The sequence below is a fragment of the Nerophis ophidion genome, linkage group LG14 (genome assembly GCF_033978795.1).
Source record: "Nerophis ophidion isolate RoL-2023_Sa linkage group LG14, RoL_Noph_v1.0, whole genome shotgun sequence".
Taxonomy (NCBI): Eukaryota; Metazoa; Chordata; class Actinopteri; order Syngnathiformes; family Syngnathidae; genus Nerophis; species Nerophis ophidion.
Window position 1 is genome coordinate 44,517,709 of NC_084624.1, and position 23,623 is coordinate 44,541,331.

General features: G+C 38.1%; 1 protein-coding gene and 1 long non-coding RNA gene across 4 annotated transcripts in view; one reads left to right on the forward strand and one right to left on the reverse strand.

Moving 5' to 3' along the window:
* Positions 1-13,784, reverse strand: part of LOC133568732 (caytaxin-like) — a 46,216-nt gene extending 32,432 nt beyond the window's left edge. The window contains exons 1-3 of one of the 2 annotated variants that reach the window (XM_061920841.1): positions 13,495-13,783; positions 13,279-13,390; positions 1,124-1,221 (exon numbers count right to left, since the gene is read on the reverse strand). In XM_061920841.1, coding sequence (XP_061776825.1) covers positions 1,124-1,200 — 77 coding nt within the window. In that variant the 5' untranslated portion in view covers positions 1,201-1,221; positions 13,279-13,390; positions 13,495-13,783. Of the gene's footprint in view, positions 1-1,123; positions 1,222-13,278 lie in introns of both variants that reach the window. The other variant, XM_061920843.1, reaches the window with a different exon arrangement.
* Positions 1-23,623, forward strand: part of LOC133568735 (uncharacterized) — an 82,119-nt gene that overhangs the window by 54,232 nt on the left and 4,264 nt on the right. For both annotated transcript variants that reach the window (XR_009809659.1, XR_009809660.1), the window contains 2 exons: positions 4,717-4,810; positions 5,690-5,791. This is a non-coding gene — a long non-coding RNA (uncharacterized LOC133568735). The remainder of the gene's footprint in view (positions 1-4,716; positions 4,811-5,689; positions 5,792-23,623) is intronic.

The following is a 23,623-nucleotide window of genomic DNA, read 5'->3' on the forward strand; positions in this document are numbered from 1 at the left end:
ATGAAGCTTAGGGAAGGCTATGCAGAACAAAACTAAAACTGAACTGAATACAAAGTAAACAAAAACAGAATGCAGGACGACAGCAAAGACTTACTGTGGAGCAAAGACGGCGTCCACACTTAACATCCGAACATGACATGACCATCAACAATGTCCCCACAAAAAAGGATAAAAACAACCGAAATGTTCTTTATTGCTAAAACAAAATAGATGCGGGAAATATCGCTCAAAGGAAGACATGAAACTACCAAAAAATGGAAAAAAACACCAAAAGTAGATGTCGGGAAATAAACAAAAAGTGAGTGACCCTAGGAGAAGGCAATGAAGCTTAGGGTGTCAGGACTTGGACTATGGAGCGCTTTGTTTTCCCATTGTGCAAAACGATTGGACTGGACAAAGTGTGAAGGTAAACACATCATTTAATTAATCTATCAAAAGAACAAACCAAAGGTGCATACCAGGCGGAGACACAAACTTAGCTAGGAACAAAAACGTAAACACCTAGCCTGAACTATGGACATAAAGAAGTTGTTTACCGTGGCGTAAAAAAGTCAAAAAACAACAGACCAATGGCATGAGCACTATGGCATGGACCGTGTAATCATTCGGGTATCAGGTGAAGCTGTCTTTGATCTTACTAATGAAAAGGCTTCTAAAACTCCACTGTCTACGATGGGAAGCGACAAGAAGGTGTTGGTTTCTTTGATCTATTGTAATACACAGGAAGATTTTGTCTTGACCCGAGATCTATAAAGCGTATAGGAAGCAGGACGTGACCCCCATTCAGGCACCTTTTCTTTGAACTGTTTTGTAACCAAAAGCGAAGGCTGTTTACAACCCACCTCCCTTTAAAAACAGCTGTCGCCATGTAATCAGGGAAAGTCTAAATAAAAGAGGAGGCGTGCGTCCTTTCAGCAGAGCGTGGTGGAAGACTGTACAAAGAGTACAGCCCAGACGTTTCTCCTCAATTGAGCTAAATTGAATTCTGTCACTGTTGAATTCCTTGCTTCTTGTCTGTTTAATAGATGTCATCAGTGTTTGAACCTGACATGACCCTTGGCTCAGAGAAGGTTGAAAAACACTGTAAGTCTAAGTCTTCTACAACTGCTGCCCTTTGTGCTACCTGGGGAAGTCTTCATCCTGCCACTCGTCCTTCACCTCCATGCTGTCCATACGTAGTGTGGCCTCGGCTGTGCCCATGCTTTGTGGCGAATCAGCTCACTGAAAACCGACAAAAGAATATCGTTTAGCAAAACGGCGTTCAATGCATGCCTGCCGTCCTTGCAATGTTGGTCTCAATGTTGCCAAGCACGCATGAGAGGACATCATGTGTTGATATCAAAATAATGCATGCCAGGGGGAGGGGCGTCCTTGCTTTTGGATCTCATTCTGGAGTCTGTTTGTCCACTGTCCATAGTGGATCTAACATAATAGTGTGAGAGTAAAGTCCATAGTGGATCTAACATAATAGTGTGAGAGTCCAGTCCATAGTGGATCTAACATAATAGTGTGAGAGTCCAGTCCATAGTGGATCTAACATAATAGTGTGAGAGTCCAGTCCATAGTGGATCTAACATAATAGTGTGAGAGTCCAGTCCATAGTGGATCTAACATAATTGTGAGAGTCCAGTCCATAGTGGATCTAACATAATAGTGTGAGAGTCCAGTCCATAGTGGATCTAACATAATAGTGTGAGAGTCCAGTCCATAGTGGACCCAACATAATAGTGTGAGTCCAGTTCATAGTGGATCTAACATAATAGTGTGAGAGTCCAGTCCTTAGTGGATCTAACATAATAGTGAGAGTCCAGTCCATAGTGGATCTAAGATAATAGTGTGAGAGGCCAGTCCATAGTGGATCTAACATAATAGTGTGAGAGTCCAGTCCATAGTGGACCCAACATAATAGTGTGAGTCCAGTTCATAGTGGATCTAACATAATAGTGTGACAGTCCAGTCCATAGTGGATCTAACATCATATTGTGAGAGTCCAGTTTATAGTGGATCTAACGTAAAAGTGTGAGAGTCCAGTTCTTAGTGGATCTAACAAAATAGTGTGACAGTCCAGTCCATAGTGGATTCTAACATAACAGTGTGAGAGTCCAGTCCATAGTGGATCTAGTTCATATTGTGAGAGTCCAGTCCATAGTGGATCTAACATAATAGTGTGAGAGTCCAGTCCATAGTGGATCTAACATAACAGTGTGGGAGTTCAGTCCATAGTGGATCTAACATAATAGTGTGAGAGTCCAGTCCATAGTGGATCTAACATAATAGTGAGAGTCCAGTCCATAGTGGATCTAACAGAATATTGTGGCTCTAACATAATAGTGTGAGAGTCCAGTCCATAGTGGATCTAACATAATTGTGAGAGTCCAGTCCATAGTGGATCCAACATAATATTGTGAGAGTCCAGTCCATAGTGGATCTAACATAATAGTGAGAGTCCAGTCCATAGTGGATCTAACATAATAGTGAGAGTCCAGTCCATAGTGGATCTAACATAATAGTGTGAGAGTCCAGTCCATAGTGGATGTAACATAATAGTGTGAGAGTCCAGTCCATAGTGGATGTAACATAATAGTGTGAGAGTCCTGTCCATAGTGGATCTAACATAATAGTGTGAGAGTCCTGTCCATAGTGGATCTAACATAATAGTGAGAGTCCAGTCCATAGTGGATCTAACAGAATATTGTGGCTCTAACATAATAGTGTGAGAGTCCAGTCCATAGTGGATCTAACATAATTGTGAGAGTCCAGTCCATAGTGGATCCAACATAATATTGTGAGAGTCCAGTCCATAGTGGATCTAACATAATAGTGAGAGTCCAGTCCATAGTGGATCTAACATAATAGTGAGAGTCCAGTCCATAGTGGATCTAACATAATAGTGTGAGAGTCCAGTCCATAGTGGATGTAACATAATAGTGTGAGAGTCCAGACCATAGTGGATCTAGTTAATATTGTGAGAGTCCAGTCCATAGTGGATCTAACAAAATAGTGTGAGAGTCCAGTCCATAGCGGTTTGGACATAATAGTGTGAGAGTCCAGTCCATAGTGGATCTAACAAAATAGTGTGAGTCCAGTCCATAGTGGATCTAACATAATAGTGTGAGAGTCCAGTCCATAGTGGATCTAACATAATAGTGTGAGTCCAGACCATAGTGGATCTAGTTAATATTGTGAGAGTCCAGTCCATAGTGGATCTAGCATAATATTGTGGATCTAACATAATAGTGTGAGAGTCCAGTCCATAGTGGATCTAACATAATTGTGAGAGTCCAGTTCATAGTGGATCCAACATAATATTGTGAGAGTCCAGTCCATAGTGGATCCAACATAATAGTGAGAGTCCAGTCCATAGTGGATCTAACATAATAGTGAGAGTCCAGTCCATAGTGAATCTAACATAATAGTGTGAGAGTCCAGTCCATAGTGGATGTAACATAATAGTGTGAGAGTCCAGTCCATAGTGGATGTAACATAATAGTGTGAGAGTCCAGTCCATAGTGGATCTAACATAATAGTGAGAGTCCAGTCCATAGTGGATCTAACAGAATATTGTGGCTCTAACATAATATTGTGAGAGTCCAGTCCATAGTGGATCTAACATAATTGTGAGAGTCCAGTCCATAGTGGATCCAACATAATATTGTGAGAGTCCAGTCCATAGTGGATCTAACATAATAGTGAGAGTCCAGTCCATAGTGGATCTAACATAATAGTGAGAGTCCAGTCCATAGTGGATCTAACATAATAGTGTGAGAGTCCAGACCATAGTGGATCTAGTTAATATTGTGAGAGTCCAGTCCATAGTGAATCTAACATAATAGTGTGAGAGTCCAGTCCATAGTGGATTTAGTTAATATCGTGAGAGTTTAGTCCATAGTGGATCTAACAATATTTTATATCAAAATAATGCACATCAGGGCTAGAGGCGTCCTTGCTTCTAGACGTCATTCTGGAGTCTTTTTGTCCACTGGTTAGGCAATGATGTGTTGCGCGCACACACACACACACACACACACACACACACACACACACACACACACACACACACACACACACACACACACACACACACACACACACACACACACACACACACACACACACACACACACACACACACACACACACACACACACACACACACACAACAACGAAGCATCAGTCGGCTAAAAGGCCTTCAGGCTCGGTGCTGCTTGTGTCGTGGTTGTGATGGGCTGAAAAAAGGCGGACTATAGCACTTTGCTTTCAATCCATGTACTCATCATGAAATGTGCCCTAAAAGACAGTTGTGAGTTGAGATGTAGTTTGTGCAGATGCTCCTGTGTGGGCCGTCGAGCATGCAAAGCTATGTGGAATCAGCACGTGCTCGGCAGGGGGGATTTTGAGTCCAGATGGCAGCACGGCCTTGATTTCCTAAACACGGTCTTCTTCTGACATGACACTGATTGTCTACTCTGTATGGTATTGGGTGCTGAATGCTTCAGAAATACTTTTGCAACACATCAATAAACAAAAGATGAAAACAGAACACACTATTAAATTTACATGAGGTTGTTAGGATAATCAAGTATATACATTATCACACAACTTTAGTATACTTAAAGTCTGTAGCTAAAGTTATTCGCTATTGTGCTTAAGCTGCATATTTTCTATCTGTGCAAGGACAAAACTTCTTGTCAGCCGCAGATGTTATCTTTGTTTCAGCCCGCTAACAGCCAAGGACTCCTAGGACCTCAACGAAGATAAGATGACAGCACGCAGACGAAACAAGGCCGCCCAGCACATTCCGTCACATATTGTGCGTACTGGACCTGCTTTGCATGATATATGTCAGTGGTTCTCAAAAGGGGGTACGCGTACCCCTGGGGGTAGTTGAAGGTATGCCAAGGGGTACGTGAGATTTTTTTTTAAATATTCTAAAAATAGCAACAATTCAAAAATCCTTTATAAATATATTTATTGAATGTAAGTTCATAAACTGTGAAAAAAACATCCAACACTGCAATATTCAGTATTGACAGCTAGATTTTTTGTGGACAGGTTCCATAAATATTGATAAAGATTTCTTTTTTTGTGAAGAAATGTTTAGAATTAAGTTAGAAAAGAAGAGAATAGAAAGTAATTTATTGATCCCTGGGGGAAATTCAGCACCGTTCATGAATCCAGATGGATCTCTATTAAAATCCCCAAAGAGGGCTCTTTAAGTTGATGATTACTTCTATGTGTAGAAAACTTTATTGATAATTGAATCACTTGTTTATTTTTCAACAAGTTTTTAGTTATTTTTATATACTTTTTTTCCAAATAGTTCAAGAAAGACCACTACAAATGAGCAATATTTTGCACTGTTATACAATTTAATAAATCAGAAACTGATGACATAGTGCTGTATTTTACTTCTTTATCTCTTTTTTTCCAAACGAAAATGCTCTGCTCTGATTAGGGGGTACTTGAATTAAAAAATGTTCACTGAAAAAAGGTTGAGAACCACTGATATATGTGACCACTCCTTTTAGAGGCGGTCTCAGTGATGTTGACTGTGGAACTCCTGACGCGGGAGCTGAACTTTAGAGCGTAGGGCGAGACTGTGACTAAGTGTGCAGCTCCATGCGTTCTCCTCATGAGCTAAATTGAACTATGTCTCTGCATGATTCCTTGCTTCTTGTCTGTTTAATAGATGTCATCAGTGTTTGAACCTGACAGAGGACCATTCAAGATGCCTTGGAAGTTTCCTAAAACAGGGGTCCCTAATGTTTTTTCCACCAGGGACCGGTTTAATGTATGTATTATTTTCACGGACCGGCTTTTCACGCGTGGCAGATAAAAACCGTAAAAAATAAATCAGCTCACTATAACGCTGAAATAACGGGAGCCCTGGGCGTGTTTTTTTGCAAAAAGATGGTCGCTGGCACGTTGATTGGCACGTACTATATACCAGTGTTTCTTAACCATTGGGCCCTAGAATGTAACATATGTGTTTTTTCAGCTGTGGTACTCATAGGCCACAGTGGTAATTAGTTGCAATACACTTTTTTACCACTTAGGGCAGTAAAGACAATTTAAAACAACCTTAGTAAAATTCATAGAGAATTTTCTTGAAGCGCAAAAATTATGACTAACGTGGTATTTTTATTTGCACTTTAAATCTTTTTGACAGTTTAGTAAAACAACATATTTATTATTAATTTTGTTTATTTATTTTAGCAGAACATAACGTATATTGTATGTAAATGTATTTTGTCGAATCAGTCTGACCTAAGCCTAAGGTTTATTTGTTGAATTAATAATTTAGTCTTTGTGATTAACACATGCTCTCATATCATTTTACAAGGTAGGAAACTGTAAGTAGTTCAAATATTTTATTTAATATGATAAAAATCAAGATTAAGATGACTAATCCAGTGTTAATATTGGAGTGGGCCCCAGGTCCCTCTGGTCCTGAGGTCAAACAGGTTAAGAACCCCTGCTATAAACAATGACCTTGCAGATAAAAATTTGCCTTTGGCTACAACCTGACACATTAAAATTGTATATGCTCATTAATGTATTAAAACAAATGGCGACTTCCTGTCAGGAGTTATAATATACATCAACACGCTTATTAATTTAGTGGCATGGATGATAAATTAAATTGGAGAAAATGTGTTAGTTTATAAATCAATTAATGTTTCTGTGCAGCCCTATGTTAGATCCACTATGGACTGGACTTTCACACTATTATGTTAGATCCACTATGGACTGGACTTTCACTATTATGTTAGATCTACTATGGACTGGACACTCTCTATTATGTTAGATCCACTATGGACTGGACTTTCACACTATTATGTTAGATCCACTATGGACTGGACTTTCACTATTATGTTAGATCTACTATGGACTGGACACTCTCTATTATGTTAGATCCACTATGGACTGGACTTTCACACTATTATGTTAGATCCACTATGGACTGGACTTTCACACTATTATGTTAGATCCACTATGGACTGGACTTTCACTATTATGTTAGATCTACTATGGACTGGACACTCTCTATTATGTTAGATCCACTATGGACTGGACTTTCACACTATTATGTTAGATCCACTATGGACTGGACTTTCACACTATTATGTTAGATCCACTATGGACTGGACTTTCACACTATTATGTTGGATCCACTATGGACTGGACTTTCACTATTATGTTAGATCCACTATGGACTGGACTCTTACTATTATGTTAGATCCACTATGGACTGGACTTTCACACTATTATGTTAGATCCACTATGGACTGGACTTTCACTATTATGTTAGATCTACTATGGACTGGACACTCTCTATTATGTTAGATCCACTGTGGACTGGACTTTCACACTATTATGTTAGATCCACTATGGACTGGACTTTCACACTATTATGTTAGATCCACTATGGACTGGACTTTCACACTATTATGTTGGATCCACTATGGACTGGACTTTCACTATTATGTTAGATCCACTATGGACTGGACTCTTACTATTATGTTAGATCCACTATGGACTGGCCTCTCACTATTATGTTAGATCCACTATGGACTGGACACTCTCTATTATGTTAGATCCACTATGGACTGGACTTTCACACTATTATGTTAGATCCACTATGGACTGGACTTTCACACTATTATGTTAGATCCACCATGGACTGGACTCTCACACTATTATGTTAGATCCACTATGGACTGGACTCTCACACTATTATGTTAGATCCACTGTGGACTGGACTCTCACACTATTATGTTAGATCCACTATGGACTGGACTCTCACAATTTTGTTAGAACCACTATGGACTGGACTCTCACTATTATGTTAGATCCACTATGGACTGGACTCTCACACTATTATGTTAGATCCACTATGGACTGGACTCACACTATTAAGTTAGATCCACTATGGACTGGACTCACACTATTGTTAGATCCACTATGGACTGGACTCTCACTATTAAGTTAGATCCACTATGGACTGGACTCGCACTATTGTTAGACCCACTATGGACTGGACTCACACTATTATGTTAGATCCACTATGGACTGGACACTCTCTATTATGTTAGATCCACTATGGACTGGACTTTCACACTATTATGTTAGATCCACTATGGACTGGACTTTCACACTATTATGTTAGATCCACTATGGACTGGACTTTCACACTATTATGTTAGATCCACTATGGACTGGACTCTCAAACTATTATGTTGGATCCACTATGGACTGGACTCTCACTATTCTGTTAGAACCACTATGGACTGGACACTCACTATTATGTTAGATCCACTATGGACTGGACTCTCACACTATTATGTTAGATCCACTATGGACTGGACTCACACTATTGTTATATCCACTATGGACTGGACTCTCACTATTAAGTTAGATCCACTATGGACTGGACTCACACTATTGTTAGATCCACTATGGACTGGACTCACACTATTGTTAGACCCACTATGGACTGGACTCACACTATTGTTAGATCCACTATGGACTGGACTCACACAATTATGTTAGATCCACTATGGACTGGACTTTCACACTATTATGTTAGATCCACTATGGACTGGACTCTCATACTATTATGTTAGATCCACTATGGACTGGACTCTCACACTATTATGTTAGATCCACTATGGACTGGACTCATACTATTATGTTTGATCCACTATGGACTGGACTCTCACACTATTATGTCAGATCCACTATGGACTGGACTCATACTATTATGTTTGAACCACTATGGACTGGACTCATACTATTATGTTAGATACACTATGGACTGGACTCTCACACTATTATATTAGATCCACTATGGACTGGACTCTCACACTATCATGTTAGATCCACTATGGACTGGACTCACACTATTGTTAGATCCACTATGGACTGGACCCTCACTATTATGTTAGATCCACTATGGACTGGACTCACACTATTGTTAGATCCACTATGGACTGGACTCACACAATTATGTTAGATCCACTATGGACTGGACTTTCACACTATTATGTTAGATCCACTATGGACTGGACTCTCATACTATTATGTTAGATCCACTATGGACTGGACTTTCACACTATTATGTTAGATCCACTATGGACTGAACTTTCACTATTATGTTAGATCTACTATGGACTGGACACTCTCTATTATGTTAGATCCACTATGGACTGGACTCTCATACTATTATGTTAGATCCACTATGGACTGGACTTTCACACTATTATGTTAGATCCACTATGGACTGGACTTTCACACTATTATGTTAGATCCACTATGGACTGGACTTTCACACTATTATGTTGGATCCACTATGGACTGGACTTTCACTATTATGTTAGATCCACTATGGACTGGACTCTTACTATTATGTTAGATCCACTATGGACTGGCCTCTCACTATTATGTTAGATCCACTATGGACTGGACTTTCACACTATTATGTTAGATCCACTATGGACTGGACTTTCACACTATTATGTTAGATCCACTATGGACTGGACTCTCACACTATTATGTTAGATCCACTATGGACTGGACTCTCACACTATTATGTTAGATCCACTGTGGACTGGACTCTCACACTATTATGTTAGATCCACTATGGACTGGACTCTCACAATTTTGTTAAAACCACTATGGACTGGACTCTCACTATTATGTTAGATCCACTATGGACTGGACTCTCACACTATTATGTTAGATCCACTATGGACTGGACTCACACTATTAAGTTAGATCCACTATGGACTGGACTCACACTATTGTTAGATCCACTATGGACTGGACTCTCACTATTAAGTTAGATCCACTATGGACTGGACTCGCACTATTGTTAGACCCACTATGGACTGGACTCACACTATTATGTTAGATCCACTATGGACTGGACACTCTCTATTATGTTAGATCCACTATGGACTGGACTTTCACACTATTATGTTAGATCCACTATGGACTGGACTTTCACACTATTATGTTAGATCCACTATGGACTGGACTTTCACACTATTATGTTAGATCCACTATGGACTGGACTCTCACTATTTTGTTAGAACCACTATGGACTGGACTCTCACTATTATGTTAGATCCACTATGGACTGGACTCACACTATTGTTATATCCACTATGGACTGGACTCTCACTATTAAGTTAGATCCACTATGGACTGGACTCACACTATTGTCAGATCCACTATGGACTGGACTCACACTATTGTTAGACCCACTATGGACTGGACTCACACTATTGTTAGATCCACTATGGACTGGACTCACACAATTATGTTAGATCCACTAGGACTGGACTTTCACACTATTATGTTAGATCCACTATGGACTGGACTCTCATACTATTATGTTAGATCCACTATGGACTGGACTCTCACACTATTATGTTAGATCCACTATGGACTGGACTCATACTATTATGTTTGATCCACTATGGACTGGACTCTCACACTATTATGTCAGATCCACTATGGACTGGACTCATACTATTATGTTTGAACCACTATGGACTGGACTCTCACACTATTATGTTAGATCCACTATGGACTGGACTCTCACACTATTATGTTAGATCCACTATGGACTGGACTCACACTATTGTTAGATCCACTATGGACTGGACCCTCACTATTATGTTAGATCCACTATGGACTGGACTCACACTATTGTTAGATCCACTATGGACTGGACTCACACAATTATGTTAGATCCACTATGGACTGGACTTTCACACTATTATGTTAGATCCACTATGGACTGGACTCTCACACTATTATGTTAGATCCACTATGGACTGGACTCATACTATTATGTTAGATCCTGAACTCATACTATTATGTTAGATCCACTATGGACTGGACTCTCACTATTATGTTAAATCCACTATGGACTGGACTCACACTATTGTTAGATCCACTATGGACTGGACTCTCACTATTATGTTAGATCCACTATGGACTGGACTCTCACTATTATGTTAGATCCACTATGGACTGGACTCTCACTATTATGTTAGATCCACTATGGACTGGACTCTCACACTATCATGTTAGATCCACTATGGACTGGACTCTCACTATTAAGTTAGATACACCATGGACTGGACTCTCACTATTATGTTAGATCCACTATGGAGTGGACTCTCACTATTATGTTAGATCCACTATGGACTGGACTCTCACTATTATGTTAGATCCACTATGGACTGGACTCTCACTATTATGTTATATCCACTATGGACTGGACTCTCACTATTATGTTAGATCCACTATGGACTGGACTCTCACACTATCATGTTAGATCCACTATGGACTGGACTCTCACTATTAAGTTAGATACACCATGGACTGGACTCTCACTATTATGTTAGATCCACTATGGACTGGACTCTCACACTATAATGTTAGATCCACTATGGACTGGACTCTCACTATTAAGTTAGATCCCCCATGGACTGGACTCTCACTATTATGTTAGATCCACTATGGACTGGACTCTCACACTATAATGTTAGATCCACTATGGACTGGACTCTCACTATTATGTTAGATCCACTATGGACTGGACTCTCTCACTATTATGTTAGATCCACTATGGACTGGACTCTCACTATTAAGTTAGATCCCCCATGGACTGGACTCTCACTATTATGTTAGATCCACTATGGACTGGACTCTCACACTATAATGTTAGATCCACTATGGACTGGACTCTCACTATTATGTTAGATCCACTATGGACTGGACTCTCACACTATAATGTTAGATCCACTATGGACTGGACTCTCACTATTATGTTAGATCCACTATGGACTGGACTCTCACACTATTATGTTAGATCCACTATGGACTGGACTCTCACTATTAAGTTAGATCCACTATGGACTGGACTCTCACTATTAAGTTAGATCCACCATGGACTGGACTCTCACTATTATGTTAGATCCACTATGGACTGGACTCTCACTATTATGTTAGATCCACTATGGACTGGACTCTCACTATTATGTTAGATCCACTATGGACTGGACTCTCACACTATCATGTTAGATCCACTATGGACTGGACTCTCACTATTAAGTTAGATACACCATGGACTGGACTCTCACTATTATGTTAGATCCACTATGGAGTGGACTCTCACTATTATGTTAGATCCACTATGGACTGGACTCTCACTATTATGTTAGATCCACTATGGACTGGACTCTCACTATTATGTTATATCCACTATGGACTGGACTCTCACTATTATGTTAGATCCACTATGGACTGGACTCTCACACTATCATGTTAGATCCACTATGGACTGGACTCTCACTATTAAGTTAGATACACCATGGACTGGACTCTCACTATTATGTTAGATCCACTATGGACTGGACTCTCACACTATAATGTTAGATCCACTATGGACTGGACTCTCACTATTAAGTTAGATCCCCCATGGACTGGACTCTCACTATTATGTTAGATCCACTATGGACTGGACTCTCACACTATAATGTTAGATCCACTATGGACTGGACTCTCACTATTATGTTAGATCCACTATGGACTGGACTCTCTCACTATTATGTTAGATCCACTATGGACTGGACTCTCACTATTAAGTTAGATCCCCCATGGACTGGACTCTCACTATTATGTTAGATCCACTATGGACTGGACTCTCACACTATAATGTTAGATCCACTATGGACTGGACTCTCACTATTATGTTAGATCCACTATGGACTGGACTCTCACACTATAATGTTAGATCCACTATGGACTGGACTCTCACTATTATGTTAGATCCACTATGGACTGGACTCTCACACTATTATGTTAGATCCACTATGGACTGGACTCTCACTATTAAGTTAGATCCACTATGGACTGGACTCTCACTATTAAGTTAGATCCACCATGGACTGGACTCTCACTATTATGTTAGATCCACTATGGACTGGACTCTCACTATTATGTTAGATCCACTATTGGATAGTATTGCCAGGCAGCCATTTAGTTCAGTTATGGTTTCATGGAAATTGACAGGTATGTAATCGACTACTAATATTCTGGGAAGGTGACAACCCTACTTTGGTGTTTACGAAAACTTGAGATAGCCTCTTCGAAAAATCCCCTTCAGGGCTGACAAAAGCCTGTGATTGACAGGTGGTCAGTCCGAGGAGATAGACTCCATCTTTTGGTGTTTTGCTGAAATGAAAGAGACAAACTACTCACCGGATAAAAAGGAGCTGCTGGTGCTGCTGTGACGCTCCTTCAAAGATCAGCCAGCATCCTCGGTCTGAATCCAGGAGGGGGACACTCGGGTGGTGCTGAAGCGGGGGTCCTCCTGCAGAGGAGCAGGTTTATGGGCAAGACCATGGCGCAGTCACAGCCACCATGCTCCTGTCCACATCACATGCAGCATTTTTTGGAAGGGTGTAAAAACCAAACCTAATCCTGCCGCGCTTTTAGCTTCTGCTCCCTTTGATGCTGCGTGTGCCTTCTGCTGAAGCCCCGCCCCCCTCCGCCAGCTCTAATCCTGCTGTGATGATGTCATGCATATGCTTCTTATGTAATCAAACCCGCCTTGATTGCAGCGCCTGGAGACACCACGAGTTGTTTTCCCGCCTCTCCACGTCACGTCCCAGCTATTGTGCATCCAAAGTGCAATAATTGCATGTTATTATCACGTGTTTTTCCACCGCAATATGGCGGTTTGCAGCATCCCTGTTTTCAAGCTGTGTCACTGCTAGTGTTACATTCCTCCCCTCCTCCCCCCCCCCCCCCTCCTCCTCAGCACAATGCACTAAGCTGTGGGCGATGACTCTGGTGTTTGTTTAGCATCAACAACGTGGCTTTTTATATGACGTCACCCTGAAACTGGCTGTAATCATTTTTAACAACAGACCTATAAATAATATGTAAATATCACATATATTGTATATTGTTACTATAGTCCATGTTTAGTCTGCTTCATACCTGCATAGTCCTTTCCATCCTTTGTGACTGAGCTACTGTCAAAGTACTTTAAAGGCTGCATTTCATACAAATGCAATAAGACAGGGGTCTCAAACTCAAATACAGAGTGGGCCAAATTTTAAAACCGAACAAAGCCGCTGGCCGAGGTTGAACAAATGAACCTTTTAATAGGGACCCAAACAAGTTTTGCATTGAATATTGAACAAGCAAGACTTATATAACTTTATAGTGAATCTAACATAATAGTGAGAGTCCAGTCCATAGTGGATCTAACATAATAGTGTGAGAGTCCAGTCCATAGTGGATCTAACATAATAGTGTGAGAGTCCAGTCCATAGTGGATCTAGCATAATATTGTGAGAGTCCAGTCCATAGTGGATCTAACATAATAGTGAGAGTCCAGTCCATAGTGGATCTAACATAATAGTGTGAGAGTCCAGTCCATAGTGGATCTAACATAATAGTGTGAGAGTCCAGTCCATAGTGGATCTAACATAATAGTGTGAGAGTCCAGTCCATAGTGGATCCAACAAAAAAGTGAGGGAGTTCAGTCCATAGTGGATCTAACATAAAAGTGTGAGAGTCCAGTCCATAGTGGATCTAACATAATAGTGTGAGAGTCCAGTCCATAGTGGATCTAACATAATTGTGAGAGTCCAGTCCATAGTGGATCTAACATAATAGTGTGAGAGTCCAGTCCACAGTGGATCTAGTATAATATTATGAGTGTCCAGTCCATAGTGGATCTAACATAGTGTGAGAGTCCAGTCCATAGTGGATCTAACATAAATGTGTGAGTCCAGTCCATAGTGGATCTAACAATATTTTATATCAAAATAATGCACATCAGGGCATGCAAAATCGAGTTTTCTTGGTAGCGGGGTTGTATATTGTAGCGTCCCGGAAGAGTTAGTGCTGCAAGGCGTTCTGGGTATTTCTTCTGTTGTGTTTATGTTGTATTACGGTGCGGATGTTCTCCCGGAATGTGCCATTCTTGTTTGGTGTGGGTTCACAGTGTAGCGTATATTTGTAACAGTGTTAAAGTTATTTATACGGCCACCCTCAGTGTGACCTGTATGGCTGTTGACCAAGTATGCATTGCATTCACTTGTGTGTGTGTGTATAAGCCGCATATATTATGTGACTGGGCCGGCACGCTGTTTGTATGGAGGAAAAGCTGATCTGGAGACAGGTTGTAGAGAACACTAAAGGCAGTGCCTTTAAAGCCCACCCCAAATATTGTTGTCCGGGATGAAATTCGGGAGGGACACTGAACTTTGAGAGTCTCCCGGGAAAATCAAGAGGGTTGGCAAGTATGAGTATTAGCGGTGAATGCGGTGTTACAGCGGCAGGCCAGCTCTAATGCTAATTTGATATTGCCTCAAGAGCCAAGTGAAATTACACGGCGGGCCAAATTTGGCCCGCGGGCCAGAGTTTGACACCCATGCAATAAGACATTTATCAATGTTTTTATTATGCCATCTAACTTGTCCAGGTGTTGGAATTGTGAATTAAATGTCTGTACTATTGTGCAACATAGTGTTCATATATACCCTGGGGACTCGTATCTATAAGATTTATTTAGTTGTTTTGTTATTGTTTTAAAAAAAAAATCTTTATACATATGTATATATATATATATATATATACACATATATACATATATATATATACATACATATATACATATATGTATATATATACATATATATATATATATACATATATATATATATACATACATATATACATATATGTATATATATACATATATATATATATACATATATATATATATACATATATGTATATATACACATATATACATATATATATACATATATATATATATATACATATATATATACATATACATATATATATATACATATATACATATATATATATACATATATATACATATATACATATATATACATATATATATATTTATATATAGAAGAGATGCGCGGTTTGCGGTCTCATTCGCGGAGTCCGCGGATAAACCACAGTTTGGGCGGGTGACATGACGAAAAAATTGATTTTAATTGGATTCAGGTGGCGGTTGAACCATCCGGAAATATTGGATATACATGGTTCTGGGATCGGTATCCTTTGCCATTCAAAGAGCCATTTAAGACCTGTGTCACAAAGCAAAGAAGACAATAGGAGACACAAACATTCTTTAGAATGACTGCCGGCAGTCACCCAGATAATAAGTATTAGGGCGTGCTATGAAGCCATTGACTTAGTCGCCTTCTACAACATGTACGATCTGCTTGTCAGTCCAGCAACATGTTGTGTGTGGCTTCCGCAGACACACGCAAACGACTGCAATGCATACTGGGTGACACAGAGTACACTAATGGTTGTGATATAAACAATTTTAACACTCTTAGTAATAATATGCGCCACGCTGTGAAGCCACACCAAACAAGATTGACAAACACATTTCAGGAGAACATCCTCCCAGTAACACAACATAAACGCAACACAACAAATACCCAGAATCCTTTGTATCCATGACAATTCCTGACTATTTTATACACCCCGGTAGGGGATTTTTTTATTTAATCAATCCAACAAACCACTACAGAGCAATACCATAACAATGCAATCCAATTCAGGAACCAAACCTGACCCAGCAACACTCAGAACTGCAATAAACAGAGCAATTGAGAGGAGACACAAACACGAATACAGAACAAACCAAAAGTAGTGAAACAAAAATGAATATTATCAACAACAGTATCAATATTAGTTATAATTTCAGCATAGCAGTGATTAAAAATCCCTCATTGACATTATCATTAGACATTTATAAAAATATAAAAAAAAGAACAATAGTGTCACAGTGGCTTACACTTGCATCGCATCTCATAAGCTGGACAACACACTGTGTCCAATGTTTTCACAAAGATAAAATAAGTCATATTTTTGGTTCGTTTAATAGTCAAAACAAATTCACTTTATTGCAATCAGTTGATAAAACATTGTCCTTTACAATTATAAAAGCTTTTAAAAAAAAAAATCTACTCTTCTGCTAGCATGTCAGCAGACTGGGGTAGATCCTGCTGAAATCCTATGTATTGAATGAATACAGAATCCTTTTGAATCGGAAAAATATCGTTTTTTAATTGAGAATCGCGTTGAATCGAAAAAAAAATATCGATTTATAATCGAATCGCGACCCCAAGAATCGAAATTGAATCGAATCGTGGGACACCCAAAGACATATACATATATTATCCATGCGTTTGTTACGTCTCGTCTCGATTACTGTAACGTATTATTTTCGGGTCTCCCCATGTCCAGCATTAAAAGATTACAGTTGGTACAAAATGCGGCTGCTAGACTTTTGACAAGAACAAGAAAGTTTGATCACATTACGCCTGTACTGGCTCACCTGCACTGGCTTCCTGTGCACTTAAGATGTGACTTTAAGGTTTTACTACTTACGTATAAAATACTACACGGTCTAGCTCCATCCTATCTTGCTGATTGTATTGTACCGTATGTCCCGGCAAGAAATCTGCCTTCAAAAGACTCCGGCTTATTAGTGATTCCTAGAGCCCAAAAAAGTCTGCGTTCCGTTTCCGTTCGGGCTCCAGTACTCTGGAATGCCCTCCCGGTAACAGTTAGAGATGCCACCTCAGTAGAAGCATTTAAGTCTCACCTTAAAACTCATCTGTATACTCCAGCCTTTAAATAGACCTCCTTTTTAGACCAGTTGATCTGCCGCTTCTTTTCTTTCTCCTATGTCCCCCCCCTCCCTTGTGGAGGGGGTCCGGTCCGATAACCATGGATGAAATACTGGCTGTCCAGAGTCGAGACCCAGGATGGACCACTCGCCTGTATCGGTTGGGGACATCTCTACGCTGCTGACCCGCCTCCGCTTGAGATGGTCTCCTGTGGACGGGACTCTCGCTGCTGTCTTGGATCCGCTTTGAACTGAACTCTCGCGGCTGTGTTGGAGCCACTATGGATTGAACTTTCACAGTATCATGTTAGACCCGCTCGACATCCATTGCTTTCGGTCCCCTAGAGGGGGGGGGGGTTGCCCACATCTGAGGTCCTCTCCAAGGTTTCTCATAGTCAGCATTGTCACTGGCGTCCCACTGGATGTGAATTATCCCTGCCCACTGGGTGTGAGTTTTCCTTGCCCTTTTGTGGGTTCTTCCGAGGATGTCGTAGTCGTAATGATTTGTGCAGTCCTTTGAGACATTTGTGATTTGGGGCTATATAAATAAACATTGATTGATTGCATTGATTGATATTTTTAACCCAATCTGGCCCCCCCGAGTCAAAAAGTTTGGGGACCCTTGATACAGTATATAGTGTCAACAACAAAAACGGATTGTGGGAGACTATATAAATGAGAAGAAGCAAGCAGTGCTCCTCTTTCCCGGTTATCATTATTTAAGAAAGTACACTTTAAGACAGGGGTCGGGAACCTTTTTGGCTAAGAGAGCCATACAAGCCAAATATTTTTAAAAGTATTTCTGTGAGAGCCATATAATACTTTTTTTTTAAGACTGAATACAACTAAATGAGTGCATTTTTAAGTAAGACCAACATTTTTAGAGTATAATAAGTCTCTTGTTCTTTTTAATAACATTGTTATTCTGAAGCTAACCAACAATAAATAAAATACTTTTGACCATTAATGCGACTTCTTGAACAGGTGCGGTAGAAACCGGATGGATGGATTAAAAGACATGAGAATGTTTTTTATTTTGAACGTTATTTTTGACACTGTGATTACCAGCGGAATTATTCATTACTTATCCTTAAGTAATGTCAGCTAAGATGTATCTGAGAGCCAGATGCAGTCATCAAAAGAGCCAAATCTGGCTCTAGAGCCATAGGTTCCCTACCCCTGCTTTAAGAGATCAGTTATCATTATATAAAATATTAAGGGGTGTGTTGATACAAAAAGATAGGTGTGCCAAGATTGTGGCATCGTATTAAAAAATGACTTGAGGCTGTAATTGCTGCAAAAGGTGCATCAACAAGGTATTGTGCGAAAGCTATGAATACTTATGTAAGTGTGTTATTTTTATTTTTTAATATATTCGCAAAGTCTTTAAAAAAAAAAAAAAAAAACTATTTTGGATTTGGAGTTTTTCGTTGCCCGGATGTGGGTTTAGATCAGGGTATGTCGCCCTTTGAGGCCCTCCTGATTAATGGCTGAATAAATAAAATTTGATTCATTGATTGATTGATAAATCAGACATTTTACACACAAGCCCATGTAATCCCGTACTTGTCTTTTTGATGATATCGGATCCTTACCTGATATCCGTATCGGGAAAACCCTTAAAATATATTATTTTAATTTAAAAAAAATATATATGTACAAACCCTGCAACCCACAGAGGGACAAACGGTAGGAAAATGGATGGATGGATAACAATAAAATAATTACATTATTAAATGGCTAGATTAAAAAAATAAAAATAAAAACCTGTGAATTACAATTTTAATAAAACACCTGATTCTAGGCGTGAAAATAAAAAATAAAGTACATGTATTTTGAAAAATTATTTAACAAAAAACAAACTCAATTGCTCTGTTTATTACTAATCTGAAAGTTGCTGGGTCGGGTCTGGTTTTGGAATTGCATTGCATTATTATGGTATTGTTGTGTATAGTTTTGTTGGATTGATAAATACATTCTTATTGATATATATTTAATTATAATAATCAGAACACTAATTCACACTATGTAGAAAAATATGCAGAATACATTTTATAAACGTTTTATTTCAAATATATTTCGTTAAAAAAGTCTTAGTTGTGTACATACATTTAAAATAAAAAATATTACATTAAATCAATCACATAAATACAATTCCACTACGTCCAACCAATTTGACAAGATGAGTGTGCACAGCCCAGGAGTAACCACTGGAGGGCGCTAAAGTGCATCAAGCCACATGTCCCAGAAGTCATCCCACTGACATTTTGCCAAAGAATTAAGTGTATTATTGTTCTGTTGAAAGAGTTACTCCAGACAAAGAATACTTTTTTTTTTATATCAGTAATAAAACTATATATATATATATATATATATTTAAATCTAGGACAGTGGTGGCCAGCAGTAATGAGCTGATGGTAAAAGTATCTTACTGTTAGACCAGGGGTCACCAACCTTTTTGAAACCAAGAGCTACTTCTTGGGTACTGATTAATGCCAAGGGCTACCAGTTTGATACACACTTAAATAAATTGCCAGAAATAGCCAATTTGCTCAATTTACCTTTATCTGTATGTTATTATTAATAATTAATGGTATTTATATTTGTGGAAACACTGATCATCTTAATGATTTCTCACAATAAATATATATAGAAACAGATAAATATCCCCCCCTCAAAAAAAAGGGTATTTCTGTTGGTCATTCAGTCAGACATTTTTTTTCCTTCAACGGAAGGTTTTTTGTAGAGAATAAATGAAAAAAAAAAAACACTTAATTGAACGGTTTAAAAGAGGAGAAAACACGTAAAAAATGACAATTGAATTTTGAAACAAAGTTTATCTTCAATTTTGACTCTTAAAAATTCAAAATTCAACTGAAAAATAGAAGAGAAAAACTAGCAAATTTTTGAAAAAAATAAAAAAAATAATTTATGGAACATCATGATTAAGATTACTTTTAGAATTTTGATGACATGTTTTAAATAGGTTAAAATCCAATCTGCACTTTGTTAGAATATATAACAAATTGGACCAAGCTATATTTCTAACAAAGACAAATCAATATTTCCTCTAGATTTTCCAGAACAAAAATTTGAAAAGAAATTCAAAAGACTTTGAAATAAGATTTAAATTTGATTCTACAGATTTTCTAGATTTGCCAGAATATTTTTTTTAATTATTTAATCATAATAAGTTTGAAGAAATATTTCACAAATACTCTTCGTCGAAAAAACAGAAGCTATAATGAAGAATTAAATTAAAATGTATTTATTATTCTTTACAATAAAAAAAAATACTTGACCATTGATTTAAATTGTCAGGAAAGAAGAGGAAGGAATTTAAAAGGTAAAAAGGTATATGTCTTTAAAAATCCTAAAATCATTTTTAAGGTTGTATTTTTTTCTCTAAAATTGTCTTTCTGAAAGTTATAAGAAGCAAAGTTAAAAAAAATAAATGAATTAATTTAAACAAGTGAAGACCAAGTCTTTAAAATATCTTCTTGGATTTTCAAATTCTATTTGAGTTTTGTCTCCCTTAGAATTAAAAATGTCAAACAAAGCGAGACCAGTTTGCTAGTAAATAAATACAATTTAAAAAATAGAGGCAGCTCACTGGTAAGTGCTGCTATTTGAGCTATTTTTAGAACAGGCCAGCGGGCGACTCATCTGCTGTATGTTAACCTCTACTCCGAAGTCTTGTCAGCATACAAAAGAAAAGTCAAAGTGTGTTGTGATCTGCATCGTTAAAACGTGTAAAAGGATTTTCCAGGAGCGCAAAGACGCAAGGAGGAAATATGACCTACATGTGCAGTAAGCAGGGATTAGCAGGCAGTGATTACAATAGCTGGCAGCCGGCTCACACCTCATGTGTGTCTCAAAATCACACAACTTGACCACTTCCAATGACACAATGGTGGACGGGTGACCACGTTTGATTCATGTCCGTTCCAAAACTACACTACTGCTGAAGAATGAAGCAGGTGGCACAATGAAGATTTCTAACCATTTGTCCATTTTGTTTTTACAATATATTTCAATGCATATCTTTCTGAATTGTAACTCGGACTGAGCGATACGGCCTTTTTTTTTTAATATCTCAATATTTTCAGGCCATGTCACGATACACCATATATATCTCCATATTTTGCGTTAGCCTTTTGATGATTGACCACAAGTGTATTTATTAAGCAGTGGCACAAACATTCATGTCATTTCCAAAACAGAAAGTGCAAGATTGTCAGAGACATTTTAAAACAAGCTATTAGTGCACTTTTGTGCATGATGTCACTAAGATGACATATCAAAACAACACTAAATAAAGTGCACTTTTGTGCATGTCACTAAGATGACATATCAAAACAACACTAAATTAAAGTGCACTTTTTGTACAGAACGCCACTACAATATTTTAAAACAAATAAAGTGCACTTTTGTGCATGATGTCACTAAGATGACATATCAAAACAACACTAAATAAAGTGCACTTTTGTGCATGTCACTAAGATGACATATCAAAACAACACTAAATTAAAGTGCACTTTTTGTACAGAACGCCACTACAATATTTTAAAACAAATAAAGTGCACTTTTGTGCATGATGTCACTAAGATGACATATCAAAACAACACTAAATTAAAGTGCACTTTTTGTACAGAACCCACACTACAATAGTTTAAAACAAATAAAGTGCACTTTTGTGCATGATGTCACTAAGATGACATATCAAAACAACACTAAATAAAGTGCACTTTTTATACACAACGCCACTACAATAGTTTGAAACAAATAAAGTGCACTTTTGTGCATGATGTCACTGAGATGACATATCAAAACACTAAATTAAAGTGAACTTTTTATACACAACGCCACTACAATAGTTTAAAACAAATAAAGTGCTTTTTTGTGCACGATGTCACTAAGATGACATATCAAAACAACACTAAATTAAAGTGCACTTTTTGTACACAACGCCACTACAATAGTTTAAAACATATAAAGTGCACTTTTGTGCATGATGTCACTAAGACATATCAAAACACTAAATTAAAGTGCACTTTTTATACACAAGACCACTACAATAGTTCAAAACAAAGAAAGTGCACTTTTGTGCATGAGGTCACTAAGATGACATATCAAAACAACACTAAATTAAAGTGCACTTTTTGTACACAACGCCACTACAATAGTTTAAAACAAATAAAGTGCACTTTTGTGCATGATGTCACTAAGATGACATATCAAAACAACACTAAATTAAAGTGGACTTTTTATACACAACGCCACTACAATAGTTTAAAACAAATAAAGTGCACTTTTGTGCATGGTGTCACTAAGATGACATATCAAAACAACACTAAATTAAAGTGCACTTTTTGTACACAACACCACTACAATGGTTTAAAACAAATAAAGTGCACTTTTGTGCATGATGTCACTAAGATGACATATCAAAACAACACTAAATTACAGTGCACTTTTTGTACACAACGCCACTACAATAGTTTAAAACAAATAAAGTGCACTTTTGTGCATGATGTCACTAAGATGACATATCAAAACAACACTAAATTAAAGTGCACTTTTTATACACAACGCCACTACAATAGTTTAAAACAAATAAAGTGCACTTTTGTGCATGATGTCACTAAGATGACATATCAAAACAACACTAAATAAAGTGCACTTTTTGTACACAACACCACTACAATAGTTTAAAACAAATAAAGTGCCCTTTTGTGCATGATGTCAGTAAGATGACATATCAAAACAACACTAAATTAAAGTGCACTTTTTATGCACAACACCACTACAATAGTTTAAAACAAATAAAGTGCACTTTTGTGCATGATGTCACTAAGATGACATATCAAAACAACACTAAATTAAAGTGCACTTTTTGTA